General features: G+C 41.8%; 1 protein-coding gene across 1 annotated transcript in view; it reads left to right on the forward strand.

Moving 5' to 3' along the window:
• Positions 1–22,996, forward strand: part of LOC118714378 (gamma-secretase activating protein) — a 64,825-nt gene that overhangs the window by 31,447 nt on the left and 10,382 nt on the right. The window contains exons 17-24 of the mRNA XM_036429637.2: positions 1,512–1,581; positions 2,300–2,382; positions 5,230–5,283; positions 14,998–15,126; positions 16,019–16,077; positions 16,726–16,757; positions 19,103–19,164; positions 22,006–22,101. Coding sequence (XP_036285530.1) covers positions 1,512–1,581; positions 2,300–2,382; positions 5,230–5,283; positions 14,998–15,126; positions 16,019–16,077; positions 16,726–16,757; positions 19,103–19,164; positions 22,006–22,101 — 585 coding nt within the window. The remainder of the gene's footprint in view (positions 1–1,511; positions 1,582–2,299; positions 2,383–5,229; positions 5,284–14,997; positions 15,127–16,018; positions 16,078–16,725; positions 16,758–19,102; positions 19,165–22,005; positions 22,102–22,996) is intronic.

Raw genomic sequence — 22,996 nt, forward strand, 5'->3', positions numbered from 1 at the left:
TTTCTTTTGTGCTCCTTTTTATATAATTTTTTAAAAAAATATATATTTTATTGATTTTCTACAGAGAGGAAGAGAGAGGGATAGGGAGTTAGAAACTCGATGAGAGAGAAACATCAATCAGCTGCCTCTTGCACCACCCCTACTGGGGATGCTCTATCCACTGAGCCAAACTGGTTTCGGCTTGTGCTCCTTTTTAATGGATCCCAACGGACTCCTCTTTTTTTTGTTTTTGGTTTTTTTTTTTGATATTGTGAATAAGTGTTTAGCTATATCAGTAACATTCTAAGGAAGTGCTTAGTAAATAATGAGTTTCTCAAATATCTACTTTTTCACCTGTTCTATATTTGGAGTATATTGCCAAATGGACTAAACTCTGATGGCACATTTTTATTGAAAATTACATTTCAATTTCACATAATAGTTTACAAAGCACCTTTACACATTCTGACATTTAATTTTACTGTTCCTGTGAAGTCGGAGACTTAATTGGGACCAATGGGTAGTTGGTTCATTGAAAAACAGATATCTTAAACATTTTATTTTAACCTAAAACATATAAATGTACATTTATTCACCTATCTTCTGATGTAAATGAAAGCCCTTTATTTGACTATCAGCTAATTGAAGTTCAAAATCATTTTTCTTACATTATACACACTAGTAATGTGTTGTCTCTTATTCCTGTTAGTTCCTTTTTTTTTTTTTTTTTTCTAAGGAGAGCAATAATTTCAAAGCAATGTGTTTATATAGGGTATTTCCCCCCTCAGTCTTTTATAATCATCTCATTTATACTTAGTTTTTTAGTAAATGTTTTAGAGTCTTTCTAAAGCATCCAACTTTTGTGGACCCAACAACACTATTTGCATCCATGGTTCGATTGTCTATGGTAATTGTTTAATTACTTAGTTGTGAAAATAAATACAATTAACAGGAATAGGTTTGGGAAAAAACAAATTATTGGTAGGAATAGAACCATGAGAGTAAATTCTAACGTATAGAATGAGGGCTTTATTCCTCTAGTCTAGCAGATAAGGATGGTTTTTAGAGACTATGGAGAGCTGATGACCACAGGATATCCCTCATCCCTCCCCTCAGAGGAGAGCACAGTGCTGGCAATGTTTGTACTGATTACTGAGCTAGAAGTCAGACCCAGCTCTGCTGCCTCTAGCTCAGTGGGTTTGTTTACTACTTTGTCCCGACAGCTCTTCCCACTGGCTCCTTGCTAGACTATGACCTCCTCTAGCAAAAACAAACATTGGGTGCAGGAAGGTTTATTTGGATTCCAGCCAAGGGCACTTATTTAAAAGGCATGTAAAGAGGATCTCATTTATAATATTGTTTTACCCACACAGGCTTCCGTTATCTGTCTAGTCTAGTCTACTGTAGAAATAAGTATATTCTTAGGCAATTCCAAAATAGATAGAAGATTCATATACATTTTATACTTCTTTGGTGGTGGGGTCAGGGTGCAGATTTAAATATTAACAGAATTGTCTTCTTACTTTTTAAAGATTATTCAATGGATTTCTGAGAACATCTCTGCCTACTACTCCTTTGACCCCATTCAGGAATTTATAATTGGTAGGTGTTGTTCACATTTTAAGTTGAATCCTTGTCCCTTTTGCCTGAGGGAAAATACAATACTACACTGATAATGAAATAACCTGTCAAAATGCTGGTTCGTAGCTTTCCCATCCTCTCTATTGTAGTCAGAAGCTAATTAAATTTCATTCTTTTGTGGTTTTGTAAGAAGCTGGCGCTTTCGGAGACTGATGAGATATAAGATATGATTTTGATTCTATAACCACATCAGTAATTTTTTTCCAATAAAATGTAGCATTCATTTTGTGTTGGCTGGTTTGATATAAAGTGGTATAATGCCATTTGGATAATATAAGTGCCTAATTTTTAAAAGCAATTTCTACTTTTATTTATTTATTTATTTTTAAAAAATTGATTTAGAGAGGAAGGGGGCGAGGGAAGAGAGAGAGAGAGAGAGAGAGAGAGAGAGAGAGAGAGAGAGAGCGCGCACGCTAGCGAGCAAGAGAACTCGCGCGCAACCCTTTGGTACACAGGCCTATGCTCCAACCACCGAAGCCACACCAGCCAGGACGTCAAATAATTGTTAACAAATTTATTGTCATTGTCAAAAGCAGAATCTGAGCATTCTAATCAGTAGACAAAAGTATAATGGTTAGGATGAAAACTGTTGTTGGTTTGCTTATTTTTGAAAATTACAGTGTCTGCTGCCTGATTATTAAACCATGTCTATTTTTTTTCCTTTCAAAAACCTGGTCAGCTTCTTCATATTGGAGCATATACCCAGAGACCAGTAACATGGATAAACTTTTGCCATATTCTTCAGTGCTCACTTGGAATACGGTAAGTTACAGTTGTTGTGTTCCTTATGTAATTGAAATTAACTCACAGTTGTGGGTCAGTTGTAGGGCATTCCTGTCACAGTGACTAAGGCTGTGATTTCATTTTGATTTTGACTGATAAGGAACTGAACTGGCATTTCCTGGCAGAAAAATAATACTTGCTGTTGGCCAGAGGTATTTATAAAACAAGAGAACTGAGGAGAAGGCATAGGGTATTTGTTATTCTTCCCACTACCAAACAGACCTACACCTTAATCATCTTCAAAAGGTATTTCAATTTTATTGGCCCCTAGAGTAGATTAAAACGTTTCTTGGGGTTTCATAAACAAGGAACACCGGGCCACTGCTGTTAATCTGAGTGGTTCTCTTTACTTAGTACATTAGCACCGTCCTGACCTTGCAAGGAAAATGTGTGGTAACTCTAGAGCTTGACAATCAGTAAGTTGGTAACCTTAAGCAAACTCACTCCTTGGGCCTTTTCTTCCTGTCAGTGCAGTCGGAGGCGCTGAGCTAAACTCTCTTGAACAGGGTGCAATGAGCTGCACTTTGCTGGATGGGCAAGTGCAGAGCACGCACAGGCTTCCCCTGAAAAAAGTCCTGGTTCTGCCTTCTCTTCTTTCCTATTCAGATGCCAGGCTGCATGCTTACTCTTGAGGCAGAGAGTTCGGATCAGAAAGGCATTTAGGAAAATAAATTCAATTCTGAAACTCGACCTAGGAAAAGATGCACCAGGATAACCTGAGACCCTTTCCATTTTGTACTGAGACCATTTAAATATAGTCCTGGCCCAAACTGGTTTGGCTCAGTGGATAGAATGTCAGTCTGCGGGCTGAAAGGTCCCAGGTTCTATTCCGGTCAAGGGCATGTACATTGGTTGCCGGCACATCCCCAGTGGGGGGTGTGCAGGAGGCAGCTGGTCGATGTTTCTCTCTCATCGACGTTTCTAGCTCTATCCTTCTCCCTTTTTCTCTGTGGAAAATCAATAAAATATATTTAAAAAAAAATAAATATAGTCCTGAAGAAAGGCACATTAGGCGTGTCTTTCACTGTTAGAGCTATTAGATGTCCATGCCTCACTGCAGAATTGTGAGGGGAAGACGTGAGCTTGTAACAGGTCCTCCCTGTTTCCGTCAAGAGCCCTTGTGAATATACGTGCAGACGCTGCGGTAATGCGGCAGGAAGTGTGCAGGGTAAACCACCCGTTCAGGAAACGCACAACCCAGCTTCTTCCGCTCAGCACCCATCGCTCTCTCTGGTTGTCCTGCCCTGTCAGGTTCAGAGTTGGAAGCAGGCAGGGACCGGACCTGTAGTTCTCAGGCTTGTGCTTTAAAATGGAGCACATCAGCCTGGCAGGCGAGTCTTCACCTTGGCATCTCTCATGGCTTTGTGCAGCTGAGGAGCTGCTGTGGCCATATCGAGGGACATCCTACAAGAAGTACAATGCAACCCCCCCCCCCCCCAAATTACAGCCCCCTGAGTACTAAGCTTATGTTAGGGTTTACCACGTTGCTTTAAGGTTCTTGTGGTTAGAGTAGGTTGCCTTGAAGGTCTCTTCTATCTGCAATTTTAAAAATCTATGCTTCTCCTTAGCCATGATGCAGATCATTTTTTTTTCTTTCTCTAACCTGCAAATGCTCTCATTGCTGCACTTGGCCCAACAGAAAACATTAATTTCACACTTCTGTATGGAGGCAGATTATTTTAGTGAAGTAACTGAATTGGATTTTTTAAAAAGATACTAAATAATAGGGTGCTTTAAATTATCCCATGCAAACAATTAGCCTTGTTCTACCTATGTTAAGGTGTTATTGATAACCTAAAGCGGTAGCGACACTTCAATGCTTTTTTCTGCAGTGTCCTATGTTGTGAAGCACAGAGAGGATTCTTTTCTCAGGCTTTTTATTCTCGCAGTGGAGACCTCAGCTGCCTGTCTGTTCTAGAAATGTATTTCTGTCACTGCAATCCCTTTGTAAACCCAGTAAAACCCGGGACATTTAAGTCCTATCCAACTCTCAGGTTTTATTTCTACTTAGCACCTTCTCAATTATATTCTCATGTTTTACGTACCTTTTTTTTTTTTTTTTTTGAAAGGAAAGATGAGTTGACTCATTGAGAGGCTGATAATACACAATTCACACAGAAACACATTTTGAAAAAAAAAAAAGCCTCAGTGAATAGAGGGCAATTTGGGAAGTTTATCCTCTTATGTCAGTGTCTGTTTTCATGCTCACTTGTCAGCAGGAGGCTGTCATTGGACTTCCTGAGATGAAGTGCACATCCTTCACACCTGCCATGGTGAGAGAGTTGTGCCAACTTCATAGGGGCCTCTTAGCTCTGAGATTATGGTGGAGGGTGAGGCGCAGAAAACTTCTCTACGACAGTCATACGAGGACCCAATTGATCTTGGTTCCTTCTAGCGAGTTGGAACCAACTGCAGTGCATTTAAATGAAAGAGGGGGAGAGGGAGGAAGAGCGAGGCCAGACAGCCACTGCAGAAGCAGAAAAGCTGTTCTTAGAATCCAGGATGGCACGTGCCCCCTTGTTATCACCCTGGTAGTGCAGCTGGAACCACACAAACAATATACTGTTTGCTCTGTTTCTTCATTCGTCGTCTTCTTTCCTTTAGAGACACTGCCAACTATTATCATCATCATAACTTTAAGGCATCTTTTTCTTCCTGAGGCAAGAGATAGACTGTGCTCACGGTTATTTATAAACTCCGAGGTTTAGTTAAAGCAGAGGTTAGCACACTGGGAGCTGCCCTGGGCTTCTGTCCCTGCAGGAGACCTTTCCCGAGGGCTCGAGCTCATGGCCGTTGACACGTGTGTCTGCTTTGCCCCCACTGTAGGAAATTCCCGGGATAAGCCTTGTGACGGAAGAGATCCCGTTGCCTCTGATGAAGGTGAGTCCACACAGGCAGAGCCGCTGGGGCGGGCGTGCCTGGCTTCCTTGCTGCCTCCACACTGGAGTCACGCCTCTGCGGCCCGAGGGTCCGGGCACTTCCAAAGGGATGGTGAACTGTCAGAGCCTTTATCCTTCCGAAGTGGTTGAGTAGCCACGAAGAATGATACTATGGCATTCTTAGGAATGCTTTTCGAGCAGGGAAGTTTTCTGGATAGAGAATTGCAGGGCTCAATGTAAGCCATATACAACTAGTGCTTTCTACTGCACCTTAAACCCATCAGCTTTTGCAGATTATCTTATAGGTAGCTGTTTTTTTAACTTCATTTGTGCTGTCACCCCCTCCTCACACACACACACAACCTGAAAACCATTAAATAACCTGGCTGGAATTCTTTCCTTTCCTTTGGATTCTAAGAACAGCTTTTCTGCTTCTGCAGTGGCTGTCTGGCCTCGCTCAAGCTGCTGCGCCCCTCCTTCCTGCCCCCTGAGGGGCAGTTATTAGCGCCTTTCTGCAGTCTGGTGGTCCGACTACAATAGGGAGAATGGGGCGGGTGGGGGAGTAGCAGCGAATGCATATGTAGTTAAGAACCGGGGAGCATTTCAGCGCAGTTTCCTTGAAGCTCCTTTGTTGGTTTTGGCGCTGCCTCCTGTTAATTATAGACTGGTGTGCGCTGGGAACTCTCAACTTTTGGCAGCAGGCAGCTCAGTGTGCAACCGCCTTTTCTTTACATTTGGTTCTTTTGGATCCGTGAAGGGCCTGCCAGGCCTGGGCAGCTGGGGAAAGCCGTGGGCGGTTGAGGTCACAGGGATGCACTGGGGATGAGAGAGGGCTGGGGGTGGGGGTTGGGTGGTGGGGGGTGAGGGTTGTGGGGGATGTGGGGGTGGGGAGGGCTTAGTGGTCTACTGCTGGGACTGGCCTTGGGCTCAGGGGAAGATGGTCCTGGGTTTGGTGAGGCCCGTTCCCTCACCCCCACCCCAGTCACTGAGCCTGGCGTATAAGACGACTTTTGAAATGAAAAAAAGTCAACCGAAAATTGGGGGCAAAAGACCAAAATTGCACAAAAATTACCTGCAGATCTTGACGGCAAAGTAAGTCTTTTCTTTGAAGTGGGGAGTAGTCTTATACAGTGAATATAGGCCTAAACCTATGTTTTAACTGTAAAATTAGGGGGGTGTCTTATACGCCGGAAAATACGGCGTAATTAGTACCTTCTGGTTCACAGGACACCTGGCCCCGATACCTCTGATTTGTTTCTCCATCTCTGCTTAGTGGTTCTGGCTTGGTCCTAAGAGGGTGCTTTAAAGAGAGACTTACAAGGGATGTTTTACAAAGATAGGAAGATGAAAGGAAAAGAAAGGTCCAATTAAGAGTTTAAAAGGCTCTGATGACCAGCTTCCATCCTTTCATTTTATTGTTTCTGCTTCCACAACTCATCCCGTTGTTTAATAGACAAACCACAGACTAGTGAAGAGAATTTTAAAAAGAAACAAATGCTATCCATCATTCTACAGCTCCTGTCCATATCATTTCCCCTTGGTCTTTGTCATAGGTATGCATTTTTACTTAGTAGTAATGGCAATCTAGAGATATTCAATGGAGATGACTAATTATATCTTCATGTCACCACATAAACTTCATAATTATGATTACTACTGACTTCATGGACTCTGCTGGGTTGCTGTGTCTTAATTACTTAATCATTCTGTTTTGGGACAGTTAGTACAGCCACACTTACAAAAAGAAATGACTACTACAAATGACCCTTGCACTGAGTATTCTTATACAGACAGCTTTTCTTTGGAATTGATTCCTTAAGGTTAAATACCCAGGAGTATTACTGGGCAAGTAGCTATGACAATTCTTATAGCCTTTGATTCTTATTGCCAAGTTGATATTCAAAAAATTGTGATAATTTACACTGTTAAACGGGATTTATGAGTTTATAACTTTATTATAATCTTATCAACATTGTATATTTTCATTTAAAAAATAAGTATAAAGATTGATGGAAGCCCTAGCTAGTTTGACTAAGCGGATAAAGTGTAAGCCTGTGGACTGAAGGGTCCTGGGTTTGATTCTGATCAAGGGCATATATCCAGGTTTCGGGCTCAGTCCCCAGTGGGGGAGTGAAGGAGGCAGCCAGTCAATGACTCTCATCACTGATGTTTCTACCTATCTCTCCCTTTCCTTTCCTCTCTGAAATTAATAAAAAAAATATTTAAAAAATTAAAAATAAAATAAAAATTAGAAAAAAAAAGATTGATGGAAGGTTCTCTTAAAATTTTTACCTATGGGCTTATTCCAAGAATATGATTTGGTTTTGGTTAGGAAAAAAGTAGCTTATTTTTACATTCTGTTTTTTCTTTTTCTTTTTTGGTATGTGTGTGTGTGTGTACAATGATGTGTTTTTATATTGCTCATGCTTATTTTTCTCCTTGGCTATTCATTCTGCCTCGTCACTTTTTCTACTCTCCCTTAACTGTCTTTAGCATTTGGCCCTGCAAACAGTTGTTTCCCGTTAACCATTCCCAAACATGCTTGCGAGCTCTTTGGCGACTCCGCATACACCCATAGGCTGGTAGAAAGTATTATCCAGGACCAGCTTGACCTGTACATTTCTTCACGATCTACACGACCATGGGTAAAGGCAGATGTCTACTGCTGGGACTGGCCTTGGGCTCAGGGGAAGATGGTCCTGGGTTTTGCGTGGCCCGTTCCCTTACTCCCATCCCAATCACTCAATCTGGGAGACTAATCAGTACCTTTGGGTTCACACCTGGTCTCTGCTTGAATGATACTCATCACCAAATGCTGCTGTCTTTGGCCTATTTTTCCTACCCCACGTCCCAGCTTAATTACATTGTGAGAGACCTGGTTGCGATGACACATCCCACCCTCTGTGCCAGCCTCTCAGCCCCAGTCATGACTATTCTTGCCATGCTCACCTGACAGCAGTTGGCTCTGAGCACCTAGGACCTGAATCATAGGCCACCTTTGAAAGCGTGTTTGCTGCCAGACTTTCCGTGAGGCCCAAGGGACCCCGGTTTACTCTGACCCACACTTGCTTCTGTTCCCCTTGGTAGGACTGCCCGGATAAAGGAGTTGGTAGAGGGAAGGAAAAATGAAACTAGATACTCGCTTTCCTCCTGCTTTCTCTGCAGATAATTTTAGTTTGAAATGGAGCACTTTACAGACGTCCAATATACAGGGTGTGTAAAAGTAGGTTTATGGCTTTAATATAAATAAATAATACAATAAATAATAAATAATAATACAAGAATAAACTGTTTCACATATTCAAACTGTAAATGTACTTTTGCTGGTCCTGGATAACACATTAGGACATATAAACCAGTTGAATTAGAGGAGTGTCACTCGAAAGACAAAAGGCTTTCTTACTTTGTAAAATAACTTTCAAAAGAATTTTAAAAATGAAAAAAAGGAGTATATTGAAACAAGTCTCATCCTAAAAGGAATGTCATCAAGAGCAATTTCCTAGGATGATCTTATCCCTTCTTAAAGCATAGTTTTCTCTTAGGGAAGTGGCAATGTTTGAAAAAGGTTAAAAATTAGCCTTGATTTTATAATGATGAGAGAAACTAGTAAAAGTGCCCTACCGTAGGAAGCATGTACAGATTTAAAAAAGAAAGAGTAACTGGAAAATAAAGATGAAAGTTGAAAGAGCATCCCCAAGATGGAGAACTGTAGTATTTTTACCCAAGGAGGTTCTGGAAACCTTCGACTTATAGAACAGCAGTTAGAAGTACAGGTGACAACCTGAACTTATAATTGGCACCTGAAGAAGGGGACATTTTAATAGGACAGAGCCCTTAACCTGTGGGATCTAGCACTGTCTCTAGGTAGATAGTGACAACATTAAGTTCAATGGTTGGACACCCAACTGATGTTAGAGAACTGATAGATGTGGGGAAACACCCTCACATATTTGGTGTCCAGAAGTGAAGTATTCTGTTAGTAGACTGTGGTAGAGAGAGAGAAAAAAATAATTTTTCCTACACAACATTTCTGGACAGTAAGTTATGGCAAGTAAAATTAATATTGTAAAACAATTTTATAAAACACTACTTATTAGAAACTGAGCACCAGGCTGGTAAAGCCACTCCTGTCATAGCTGTAGAGATGGGGGTAGCTCCAGTTTACTTCCCTGATGATGCAACAGAAGATTCTTGTGTTTGTTTCTCTCCTACTAGTCACTAGGCTATGCTGCTGCTCTTATTCAGAATTTAGCTTGGAGACATAATGTTTCATTCTTAAAGCTGACAGGAGGGAAATACTTTAGTATTGGCTTTCTCAGAGTACATTCTGATTTTGAGATGGAATAACTTAGAGCCATATTTAGTGATTACATTAAAATAAAACCTATGAAAAATGGCTAAGAGAACTTCCCCCAGCTAAGAAGAGATCTCTTTGTTACCAAATGTTAGGAAAAGGAGGAAGTCCATTTATAAATAGGAGAACTTGCACTTGCAACATAAAATCCCCTTAACAGGAAGTCTCAGTGAAACTGAGTCCAAGCTCGTACCACTCTCTGCACAGTAGCCAATAAGTTGAATGACAAGGCATTGAGGCAAGAAATGGTAACTTTATTCAGAAAGCCAGCAAGCCGAGAATATGGCGGACTAGCATCCTAAAGAACCATCCTGAGAAAGTACAGAATCCAGGCTTCTTTTATATCAAGGGAGGGGGAAAGGGAGGGCCAAGAGGTGATTGAGGATGGCAGACATCTGGGCACCAGCAGGGGTCAGAGGAAGATGGTGAAACTTCTTTGTTCTTAACCTGTTCATTCTAGTTGATGTGAGTTCAGTCACGAGGTTCCTGCAAATCCTTGATAAGCCATTATTATTTTTGTACGAGTTTCCCTTATCTCCTCAGGAAAGGCATTTTTTTTTTTTTTTTGGTAAGGGACTGTTTTTGTAAAACGGAAGGTGTAAGTGGCATACCTCTAATGCCGTGGTCAGCAAATTGCGGCTCTCAAGCCACATGCAGCTCTTTGGCCCCTTGAGTGTGGCTCTTCCACAAAAATACCATGGCCTGGGCGAGTCTATTTTGTAGAAGTGGTGTTAGAAGAAGTTTAACTTAAAAAAATTTGGCTCTCAAAAGAAATTTCAATCGTTGTACTGTTAATATTTGGCTCTGTCGACTAATGAGTTTGCCGACCTCTGCTCTAATGATTAGCATGTCTATATGCAACACCAAGCAGAAGCTGTTAGTCGGAGGCCATGGCAACAACACAGGCTTGAACAAGATGCAGCCAGAGAGGCTGAGCCTTTCACTCTGTCACATCAGGAGTCCAGTCACCAGAGCATTTTGGCTTAGTGTGGTGCCTGGCTAGCTTCATGGACACACAGCCGTCTCTATTTTATCCTGTCTGTGCGGGAGGTGGTGGGTCATTGTGTTTCTGTGGGTTGCAAGTAAAAGCTGATACTGAGGTGGGATCTGCTGAAGAGCCAGAGTGCACAGACCTTTAGCCCTGCTGGTTGAGCCCTGCCTGCAGAGTGAAGGTTCTCTCTGAGTTGGCGTCCTCTCCAGTGAGAAGACTTGCTGGTTAATCAGAAGACTTGGGAGCAGAGCCAGAGGGCTGTTTGGAAATGAAGGGCAGATGTTTTCTCCTGACAGCGATTTGCAGATGAGCCTATACCACAGGGATTGAAAAAAAAAAAAAAAAATCAACTGGCAACCAAAATCATAAATGGCAAACAGCCCCTTAATGTAACTCTTTCATTCTTTTGTTCAGTTAATAGTTGTCATGGCCTACATTTGTTAATTATTCCATGCCATCCCAGGAGGCAAAAATAGATTATTTCTAAAGAAGAAACTTCTTTCAAAATCAAAGTTTAAAACTCCCCCATGAGTAGGAAAATGCTTCTGGATTGTTTCTGGAGTGTCTAATGGCTTCTAACACCACGTCTCCTAGAAGTAGCTAAATTCATGGGTATCTTTCTTCTAAAGCTTTGTGTGTGTATTTTAAAGTTTTCTGAGTCCTTTTGAAGTAGCTGGCATGCACTTCTAGGGCTTCCACTTTGCTCAGTTGTTTCTGATGAGTCCAGTGCTCAGTAAACAAGCAGTTCCGTGAGTGCTGCTGACTGAGAGGAGTGGCTGTCTGTGCTCCCGGCTGGCTGTTCGGATGTGGTTGTGCAGCTCCCCCGTGTCTTCGTAGATTCTCTGGATTAAGGAGCATGCGGGTACTCACTGGCAGTGGAGATCCTTCACAGATTGGCCCTAACCTCCTCTTTAATGCTGTCTCCTGTCACTGAACCACACAATCTCAGCCTTCCTCCACCTTTAACCAGGGGTGCAGATTGAGGAAAATGTTTCAGGTTGGGAGTCGGGACTGGGATTACCTGGACCTGCTCAAGTGGTGTTCTCAGTGCTGACTGAACAGTAGGATTGCCTGGGAAACCGTAAATCTCAGGAGGCTCAGCTCACGCCCCAGACAGTTATATCTCCAGGGGGTGGGTTGCAAGTGGCTGCTGATGTTTGGAATCAACTCCAGAGGCAGATGTCTTCACCACTGAGAATGCAGTGTTGGTTGTTTTCTCTGCTTTCTATAAGGCTCTGCCTCTGATCTAAACCTAGAATCCACATTGGGGTGTCTCAGTCTTCACTCACTTCCTCAGAGCCACCTCCTCCCTCCCCTCGGAACATCCTCTTGTATCATTCACTTACTCTTTTCATCCTTTGGGTCTCATGTATTAACCAGACTTCCAAATATTTCTCCCAATCTACAATGATCTCCATAAGTTTTTATAGCTAAAAAAGTTGCATCAGTCATCCAGTAGTTACCACGTAGTGACATATGCTGCACATTGCTTTTCTCTGCACTCCCTCAATAGCTACAGTATAACATGCAGCCCAGTGGCCTCCTTGAAAGACCTGTAAGTTTATATTAAAACTAGAGACCTGGTGCATGAAATTTGTATGGGGGGGGGGCGGAGGAGGAGTGGTCCCTCAGCCCAGCCTGTACCCTTTCTAAACTGGGATATCCCTCTCATAATCAGGGACTGATGGCTCCTAACCGCTCACCTGTCTGCCTGACTTGTTGTCCCAAACTGCTCTCTCCTGCTGGCCTGATCACGCCTAACTGCTTCTGCCTTGGCCCCTGCCACCGTGGCTTTGTCTGGAAGGACATCCAGAAGGATGTCTGGAAGACAACTGGTCTAATTAGCATATTACCTTTTATTAGTATAGATATTTTGGTGATTTTTGGCTAACAGTGTTTCTTATTGAAATGTAAGCTGCTGTCATTGTTTTATTTTTTATTTATTTATTTATTTATTTATTTTTAATATATTTTATTGATTTTGTACAGAGAGGAAGGGAGAGAAATAGAGAGTTAGAAACATCGATGAGAGAGAGTCATCGATCAGCTGTCTCTTGCACACTCCCTACTGGGGATATGCCGGCAACCAAGGTACATGCCCTTGATTGAAATCGAACCCGGGACCCTTCAGTCCCCAAGCTGATGCTCTATCCATTGAGCCAAACCGGTCTCGGCGCTGCTGTCATTGTTTTAGATTCTTTTTGTTCAAACTCAGTGGTTTGGAACTATTTTAGGCCATGGATTCCTTTGAAAATCTGGTGCAAACTGTAGACCTTCCCAGAAAAGCGCTCATACAAACACTACATTTTATATACTATCAGTGGGTTTATGAGCCCCTGTGAAGCCTGTCCATAGACTTGCTTTATCTGTTTTTTTTCTCAGCCGAGAAAAGGGATTTTTAAAATGGGAGAGTGAGGAGGAGGAAGGCAGTTTGGGAGAGATATTTTCTCAGGATCGACAGTGTAGGTATAGGAGGTGGGGTCTTCTGATGGGAAGGTGGCATTTGGTCTGAGGGGAAGAGGCCTTATGATGGGTAGGACACCCACGTTCCTCCCCTCACATACCTGCCACATGGTGGCTCTCCTGTCCAGTGCAGGCAAAAGTGATAACTTAATTGACCACTAGATGTCACCACATCACCAATAGTTTCTGGCTTTTGGCTGCAGTGTGCCTGGGCTCAGGGGAAATAGCAAGAAAGTTCCAGTGATTTAACCATCAGGGACCTAATATTAGTAGGATTTACTTTCATTATTATTATTATTATTTTTCAGTACAAGGAAGTCCAAAGGATGAATAAAGATACATTCGGTATAAATAAACGGAAAACGAAAGAAAAGGTGAACGAGATAGATCAAGTGGAGAGTATGACCTCACTCCACTGTTATGATTTCCCCTAGAAATGACACTGTCTTGGAAATAGTTTTCTGTCTTTGTGAGAAGGATTGTTGGCTGGACTGGGTGGTCAGGCTCCTAAAATGGCGGTTGTTATATAACTCACTTCACAGATATTCCAAAACCCATTTTGAACCAATTATGACAGTCTGTTCAGTAAGAATTTGGACAATGTGCTCTTGTTTAACATAAAGGCATGTTTCTCTTCTTTTCTTTTCTCTTCTCTTGGTTCCTTTTCTGTTCTTAAATATATTTTTGATTTTAGAGAGGAAGGGAAAGAGAGAGAGAGAGAGAGAGAGAGAGAGAGAGAGAGAGAGAGAGAGAGAGAGAGAAGAACATCAACGATGAGAGAGAATCATTGATCAGCTGCCTCCTGCACACCCCCTAATGGGCATTGAGCGCGCAGCCTGGGCATGTGCCCTTGACAGGAATTAAACCCAGGACCCTCAATCCCCAGCCAGCGCTCTGGCCACTGAGCCAAACCGGATAGGGTGGCATGTTTCTTGGCTGAAGCATATTTTATTTTTTCTCTTGCAGTACAGCCAAGTCTGTTACCACAGTAAGCATTAGCTCACTTCGTTTTATGGCCTCACACTGCAATCTTGGCCCCATTCAAATCTTTTATAATTGCATATTTTTATATGATATACATGTTGGCACGAACATGTGTATCACAAATTTATCTTCATTGATTAAAAAAATTTTTTTTTAAATCACTATAGTCTTCAACATTGAAGAGGCTTAATATTTCATTTAATTTAAAAATGAATCTAATGGGTACATTCTTGCTTCAGGGTAGTACAATTGTATCAATAAGTCAAAGACTAGATAGGATGCCAACTATATTTGACAACTGGATGCGAAAATAGTTCACTTTGCCTTTCTGATTCCTACGTCTTTGGTTTTTTGTTTGTTTGTTTTTTAATATAGCAAAGGTGGAAATTTATTGAAGAACAAGTACAGACTCCCCCGTGGGGAGAGAGAAAGAGTCCCTCACGGACTTCCACATGGGGCTGGGGGAAAGGGTCCCCTGATTCCTACGTTTCGAAAAGTGAATTCTTTGGTCGTGAATAAGCTTGGCTGGAAAGTGAGCCTATTCCGTGTGCTCCAAATCTCACGAACATCCTTTGGCTGCACATGGCATTGTTGGTACAACACTGTGTGTGTAACGTAGGCTGACCCGCGTAGCCTTAACCCAGGGCAGTCATATCAGTTTGGGGAAGCGAGCAGCGGCTCTCGGTGTACCAGGGGGTAGGAAAGGAAGTGGGGAAGTAAAGACTCTTCAAACCTCTCTACTTTAGAATCCCTATTGGGATGAGAGGCCATCCTTAGTGGGAAGTGTTCACTCGGAAATGCTGCCCCGTCCGAGCTGAGGAAGTAAGGGATCCCAGATTGGCAGCAGGCTTGTGTGGCCCTTCTGGGTGGTTTGGCCAACAGGGCCTGCTGCTCAAGCTCACGGATGTTTTTGTCCCCTACAGGTGCATAGCGCGAAGAACTACTGGGAAAAACTGAACGCCAACCTGGAATATGTTAAGTACTCCAAGCCACTCTTACACTATAACAACAGCGTGGTCAGGAGAGAGTGGCACAGCCTGATCTCGGAAGAGGTTCGTGTGGGTTCATGAGAACAAAGCAAGAAGCAAAACATGCGTGTTAGATCTGGGTGATGCCCACGAGTCATAAGGCTGCCTTCCATTTGCAGCACCTCCCTAGTTGCCGGGCACTTTTATGTTGTTGCTACCAGTCTCCCAACAGGCAGTCAGAGGTGCTTCTGACTCTTGACTGTGGTGGTACATGAATCTACGCCTGTGGTAAAATGAAGCACTGTGCACGCACTATACCAGTATCAGTGTCTGATTTGGATAGTGTACCACGTATAGTCATTTATGTAAGATGTAAACATTGGGGAGATTGCAGGCGAAGAGAACCTGAAGAATGTTGTATATAGCTGTAGTGTTATTGTATATCATGTATAGTTGACTTGTAATGTCCTATCTGTATATATAAAAGCCTGAGCCACAGTCTGACTGTCCGACCAGTAACTGTGATGTGCACTGACCACCAGGGGGCAGATGCTCAACCTGGGAACTGCCAAGCTGCAGTGACTTGGCAGCTGTGGTGACTTGGCAGCTGCAGTTCTTGGATGATGCACCTGGAACCAGACAGGAGGGAGCCCGATTCTGGGGTGTGTCACCTGAGAACTGCCCTCTTGCAATCTGGGACTCCTCGGGGGATGTTGGAGAGCTGGTTTAAGCCTGATACCCACAGGCCAGGCTGAGGGATCCTGCTGGTGCCCAAATCCGTGCACTGGGCCTCTAGTAAATTTATAATAGTTTTAGAGAAACAAAGCTTTAGTAATCTAGGTATTTTATCTGTTTACTTGTAAGTTGTATTTCTTTTTCCTGAAACTCTTAATTATATTACATTATGTCTTTGACGTGAAAAATGTCACCCATAACACCTTCAGCTTTTATACCTCTGACATATTCTCACTCGTAGAAAACAGGAAAAAGACGGTCCAAGGCATATGTGAGGAATATTCTTGATAATGCAGTAAAGTAAGTGAAACTGGGGGTTCTTTGTATTGGTAAGGTGGTTATCATTTGCATTATTTTTTGGCTACTTTTCTTGGAAGTAGCTTACTTTGTGTCAGCTTACTGAATGCAGCCAGTGGGGCCCTATTCTGGAATTTGATGCCAGAGTTTCCGGTGGAAAAGTTTATCTGTTAAGCCTTATGGGTTTGTGCCCTATGGATGGATGGTTATAAGGAAGTGGTAAAGAAGGCTCTTATTGATTGAACACTTTAGGGGGGTACAGACAGTAGGCTGATTTAAAAAGCGATGTTGGCCTGCGAGCTTGCTCTTATTTTGAAAGCAGACTTTCTGGATAGTGAGTCATCTCAGAATGCTACAAGTATAGGCCCCATTCCAACCTCTGTTCTATTTTCTGTTCCCATTATTTACAACAGCCCAGAGCTGCAATTGTTCTAAATTATTATGATTGTTTGCACTAAAGGGCTCTGGGTTTTATAATGGCCGAATGTGGCTTTTGCCAAGTTGATTAAAGTTTTTGAGGTTTTCACCAGCCTGGGAACAGTTTCTGCAGGGGTTGTTAAAGGAGGATATCATTGTATGGTATTGTGGCTTTCATTTTTTAAAAAAGAGAATGTTTTCCTGTGTGAATAACATTGGCTAATTTCTTTGTAGGGTGATTTCTAACCTAGAAGCAAAGAATTCGGGTAAGAAAAGACCTGTAATCAAGCCTTTGGATTCCAGTCAGTGTTTTGTTTGTAACACCCTCAGTCCTTCCCCTGGGGGTTGGCAAGAAACCCACTTCCAACAGTGCAGGGAGGCAGCACCTTTAACATCTTCCTGTCCGAGCTCCATCCATGTCTGTCTTGGCACCAGGACCTTCAGGGGCAGCTGCTGAGTGTGCTTTTGCTGGACGGCCCCTGGGTGCTGGCCTCTGGTTTTCATTATTTTCCCCGCACGGAGTTGATCTAGTTAACATGCCCGCTGGCTGTCCCCACAGGATGCACTTTGGAAATTCCCTGGGCTGGGAGTGCCACTCCCTCCAGCTGTCTGGCTTTGACATGTGTGCTGCTTTCATTTTGGTTGACACTTGGGCACTCACTGGGTGAGGTCATAGGGGCGCAAAGATGAGGAGCCCCTCGCTAAGCCCAGTGATGTGGGGGGAGATCCCGGGCGTGGAGCCGGACAGGGCTGGGCTTAAACTCCAGCTGGGCCTCACGCTAACCGCGTCCTGTTAGGCAAACCATTTAACCATTTTGTGTGGTCTTCCTCAGGGCCAGGGTGAGGAGAAAAGGAGAATAAATGCTACAGCTCTTGGCACATGTGGGATACCTGGGGTGGCTGGTTATCATTTGTGTATGAGGAAGAAAAGCTAGCACACAATTTCTAAACCAGGTGACAGGTGCTATATAACCTCAGGGTGCAGGTATGAGAGGCTATGGGGAAGGGGGGAGGGCAGGAGTAGGGATGGTTGGGGAAAGTCTTGACATCCAAGGGAACTTAGCTGGGAAAACTGGGGGAGGAGAATGCTGAGTATATCCAGGTATAAGCCCTTTTGTGGTCTTGTCAGTAGAACTCTCAGGGTTCATACAAGTCGGTCTTTATTTAAAAAGTTGTTTTTATATCTCACTTATGTTTATGGGCTTGGATGTAAGTTATATGTTGGGTGACCCAACGGAAATTATTTTATACAGTGTATTGCTGCACAGCCGCAGCTGTGGACTCCACCCTCATGCACCGTGACGGTAAACTTGTCAGCCAGCCCAGGCAGCCGGAGCCTGGGCCCACTGCACAGCCCCAGGGCCCAGCCTCTCTCTGCCTGTCACCAGACCATCCATGGGAAGCCAGAGGTTGCATCACCAGCACCTGGCAGCAGCCGTTGGCAGGGTCCTGCCAGTGCACGGGGTGTGAACGTGTGGGATTCAGGAGGTTGCAATATGGGAAATGTTGCTGTGGTCTGTTTCCGTTGTGCTCCGCCCTCCCACCCCCCTTGGAGGAACCCCTTCTGCTCTTGTCCTTCGTGCCTGCTCGCATCCTGTGACGAGTCATCATCTCTTGACACCTTTTTGGGAACTTGCCCCTTCCTCTTGCTGCTTTGCGTGTGCCAGTATCCTAGGAAGGATGACATCACTGCCAGAAAGGGAACACTCGTGTGAAGTCCAGGGCAGCTGGGCTCAGGTCCTGCACTGTTTCTTCTTAATCATGAAGGTCACGTGGGATCCATGTAGGATTTCTCCTGAGGTGTCAAGAGGCGTTTAAGCCTCCCGCAGGGAGTCCTCAGCCCAGAGACCAGCAGCCTCAGTCCTCCTGACGGGTAGGCCCTGTGCCTCTGGGACAGGAAGAGCAGGGCAGAGGTGCCAGGTGCCCAGGTGCCCTCAGAGGAGTGTTAGGGCAGATCTTCCAATGAGACTATGAGACTGCTCGCCTGCTCCCCCTCCCAGCCTTGCTGGTGAAGTGTAAGTCACCGTGGAGAAAGTGCCATTGGATTTGACCTTCCCATATCACTTTTCCATCTTGATCTATAGTTGCTTTCAGACTGATAACTTATACTCATTAGTATTATTGCCACAGTAATTGGTCCCAAAGACACTGATCTATGGGAGGCCAGCAAGAAGGGAGTCATGTGATCCTTCCAACAAGTCCTTGTCCCTGTGTTTGTGTTTCCCTTAGAGTTTAGAGAGGTTACTCTGTCTCCCACGAAGCAGAAGTTCTTAGGCAAAGGTGAGGCTTCATGTTGAAGAGAAATCAAAGCCAGAGCCCTTTGCTGTTGGGAGATGTGTTCCTTCTTCCTTCCTTCCTTCCTTCCTTCCTTCCTACCTTCCTTTGTTCTCTCCCTGAACCTTCTCGACCTGAACCTGCTGCTCAGAGGTCTCTTGCAGTCACCTGAGTGCAAAGTTCAGCTTGCAGGAGCAGGTCACACTAACCTAGTGAACATTTTTTATTTTATCAGGGAACTGTCATGTTTCCCCAATGACTAAGAGAGGGGAAACCCAGGCGGATTCCATTTTTTCCAGCCCATTTCCTGCTTGACAATTGCTCTGTTTCCTTTCAGAGCCAAGAGTGACACCCCTCTTGCAGGAGGAAGACAGCCACCAGAGGCTGCTTGTGGGGCTGGTGAGTGGTCTGTGGGACCCTGAGGTGGCAGGAAGCCATGGGCTTCAAGAAGGGAGGAAAGCGCTAGATTGTACTTTTCATCCTGACCTTGTTTTTCATTCTTTCAACACAGAATTGTGTCCAGCCACTGTACGTCCTGTGCGTTCAGTGGTAAGGAACATGTATATGATTTCTGTCCTCTTGGAATTATAGTCTAGTGGGGGAGACAAACATTAGTCAATTACCCCAATAAATATTTAATTACAAAACATCATAAGGAAATGTACAGTAAGAGTTTTTAAAATGAGGAAGAAAATATATCTGTGGCCTTTGTATTTCTGGCTTAACATAAAACAGAATAAAGTATTCTTTCTCAAGAAATCCTACTACTAGGAAGACAAAACAAATATAACACAAAATAAATTAATTAAAGACAGAATTGGTAAATAACTCCAAAATCTTAAAAGACTGATTAGAGACATCAGGGAAGTCTAATAAAATGTTTTTAATACTGTGTAAACTTAGGAATGGAATAATCTACTTCTAGATATGGCAAGTTAAAACATATGAAATACATATTCATACACTTCAAAATTCTAAACAAAGAATCCCTGGCAAATAAAATGACCAAACCTGAACTGAGAAGAAATAGAAGAACTGAAAGCACAATAACTGTAAAATAATTAGAAAAACATGCCAAAGATTATCTCCTAACTGGCTGCAAAGTTATTTAATCAGCTTGTTCTTTCAAACTTTTGAGGATCAGGTAATTCTCATGGCATGTAAATTATTTAAAAAAAAAAAAAAGATGGGATGGGAAACATCTTAATTGGTTTAAAAAGCCTGCATAACTTTAAAGCCAAAACTGACAATGAATAATCTAATACTAATAGTCAGTATCCTTCTGAATGGAATGTTGGGACATTTCTACAATATTAAAATCAGAATTAAATATCATTGTAATTTTCGCTAAAATTTTACATGGTTCTGGAGGTTCTAGCCAATGCAATAAGAAACAAAAGTAAAAGAAGATGCTAAAACTGTCTAATACTACAAACAAACAAAATAAACAACTGGAAAAATGAAAAATAAGGAACAAGTTAGTAGGCTGGTGTTTCTATACTCATTTTATCTTATTTTTAAAAAATCAGGGTTAACTTGTTAGAAATAATAATGAAAAATAATATCCCATTTACTAGTTCTAGGTTAATACTTATTAGCATCTAGTTTAATAACATAAAAGCAAAAAGCCAATGAAATTTCCCTGCCAGTGACTAAATGACTCAGTCAACACAGTAAAGAGGTGTACAACTGTCATTACAGATATCTGACTGTAGTCTACATGAACAGCAACAATATGGTGCTTGTACAAAATAGTCAGTAGACTCTAGTTTAATTAGAATCTTTAGTATTATATGTGATTAGAATCTTTAGTGTATGATATGTATAAAAGTCAATGTGGAAATAAATAATTTTTTAAAAATTAGTCAATTTGTAAAAGAAAATTAAGTTAGATTCATCCTATTCCCAAAACCACCACTTTATACCATAAAAACAGCAATTTTCAACCTTTTTCATATCAGGGCACACATAAACTAATTACTAATGACTAAATTCTGCAAAAAAAATAGTATCATTTTGATTCATTCACACTGGAGGCTATTGTGTTGGCTGTTGTCATTTTTTATTTGACAATCGAAGGGAAAATTCAGGTATTACATGTTTTAAAATTTGTTGTGGCACATCAATTGAAAATCACTGCCATAAACCAATAGAAATATCAGATAGATAAAGGAGTAGAATATACAATATTTAACTATATGAAAGAATTTGAATAAGTGGATAGTTGAATCCGTTTTGAAATAAAGAAGGCCCTTTAGTGTGTTATTGAATATAGACATATAGGAAAAGATAGATTGGAAATTTAAACAGAAAAACAAAAGGCAAATGATAAATTTGGAAAAAATGTTTGTGATAAATGATTAACATTTGGTGTATAGGTAAAGTTTATAGGTCAATACAAGAACAATACATCAGCCCAGCCAGCATAGCTCAGTGGTTGAGTGAAGACCTATGAATCAGGAGGTTACAGTCAGGGCACATGCCTGGGTTGTGGGCTTGATTCCTAGTGTGGGCATGCAGGAGGCAGTCAATCAATGATTCTCTCTCATCATTGATGTTTTTTCTTTCTCTCCCATATCCTCTGAAATCAATAAAATATATTTAATATAAAAGAGCAACACATGAGAAGGGAAATAAATAAAAGCTGTGACAATTTTTCAAAAGTAAATTTAGGCCAAACATCTCAAGTCATCGGAAGGAAAGAAAAAGAATTGTTTACTATTGCTATATTCAAATGACAAATAGAATAAGTGTTTTTACTTGCTTGGTTTTTATTGCCTATCAAATTAACAACAATTTAAAATTCATGCCATCAAAGCTCAGGGTACAGGGAGTTGGACAGTCTGATCCAGTGCAGTTGAGAATTAGTGTAACCACAATGGAAGACATTTTGGTGATTTCACCACAAACTTTAAGTGTGTGACCCAATAAATTCCATTTCTAGGAATTTAGTCTGACAAAATAACATGGTAAACAACTTCTGTTTGAGAATTCTCACCAGGGCCTGGAGCTTGACTCTCAGCCGCTCCCTGGGCTTTGGGTGAATCAGAAATAGTTCCTCTTTGGTGCGCTGGATTTATGCTCATCAGGGAAGATTGAGGATTTTGAATTTCTGCTGGTGGGATCTTCAGACCCAATATTTTCATATTGATAAGGAATGTTGATAAATGGATCTAACTCAAACAGTTGCCTGTGTGATCGGGTGGGTTGTGATTTATCTAATTTATATCTTGTTTTCAGATGGTATCTGAATTAAAAGACCATCTTTTGAGACACCTACAGGGTGTGGAAAAGAAAAAAATTGAACAGATGGTTCTGGACTACAGTTCAAAAATGGTTGGTTTTGCTTTTTGTTTTCCATCCCTCAAAGCCCAGGTATATAATTCTTAGTATGATTTACAAACTAGCTTTTTTGGAGGTCTCCCATTTGCAAACCAGTATATTTGGTGCTATAGATTGAGGAAAGGGGAAAAAGAACCTCAAAACAAAGAGAACTTGGTTTATTGCACGCCCTTCAAATAGTGATTGTATGTTCAGAAAGCCTAAACCGGTGATGAGTTTACCATGGTTGCCTAATGTTCATATCTCATCTTGGCATTTTATTAAACAGTAGGTAATGATTTCTGTGCATGGAGGTTTAGGCAAACATGAGAGAACTTGAAGTTCAATTTTTAATTAGCTCCAACAGCCCAATTAGGCCAGATTCCAGTTAGTTGTAGAAATACTACCACCTTCGAATCTGCTGATGAGATTGGCAGCTCATCTACCAGATAGCCACTTTCTGAAACTGTGTGATCCAAATGAATGCCAGTTCATGTGTAAATAGAAGTGATGTTGTACAATTGAATTCTAAAACTGTATTGGAATCTTTTATAAAGCATATGGAGTTGAAGCCTGAACCTGTTTAGAACCTAGAAATAAAATGCCAGAAGAAATTTTATAGTACATGGAAAAAGAAAGAACACTCCATTTTCCAAAGTTTGGGTAAGACCATTATGCAAATGAGCCAGTGTGCAAATATGTACTTTTGCATTGAACTCTGGAAGACTAAATTTATTAGCTAGAACCCTCATTTAATTCCATGTTTTATTTTTAAAGTTTCTTCCTTTTTTTTTTTTTTGTAATCATTAGTGTCTGTTGTAAAAAGAGTATCTTTGAATTTAATAGTTTTTAATAATTAGGAAAGGTTGGTATTCTCATATACTGATATTTATAATCAGAGCATTGAAAC

Source organism: Pipistrellus kuhlii, unplaced genomic scaffold, assembly GCF_014108245.1.
Source record: "Pipistrellus kuhlii isolate mPipKuh1 unplaced genomic scaffold, mPipKuh1.p scaffold_m20_p_10, whole genome shotgun sequence".
In the NCBI taxonomy this organism is placed as follows: Eukaryota; Metazoa; Chordata; class Mammalia; order Chiroptera; family Vespertilionidae; genus Pipistrellus; species Pipistrellus kuhlii.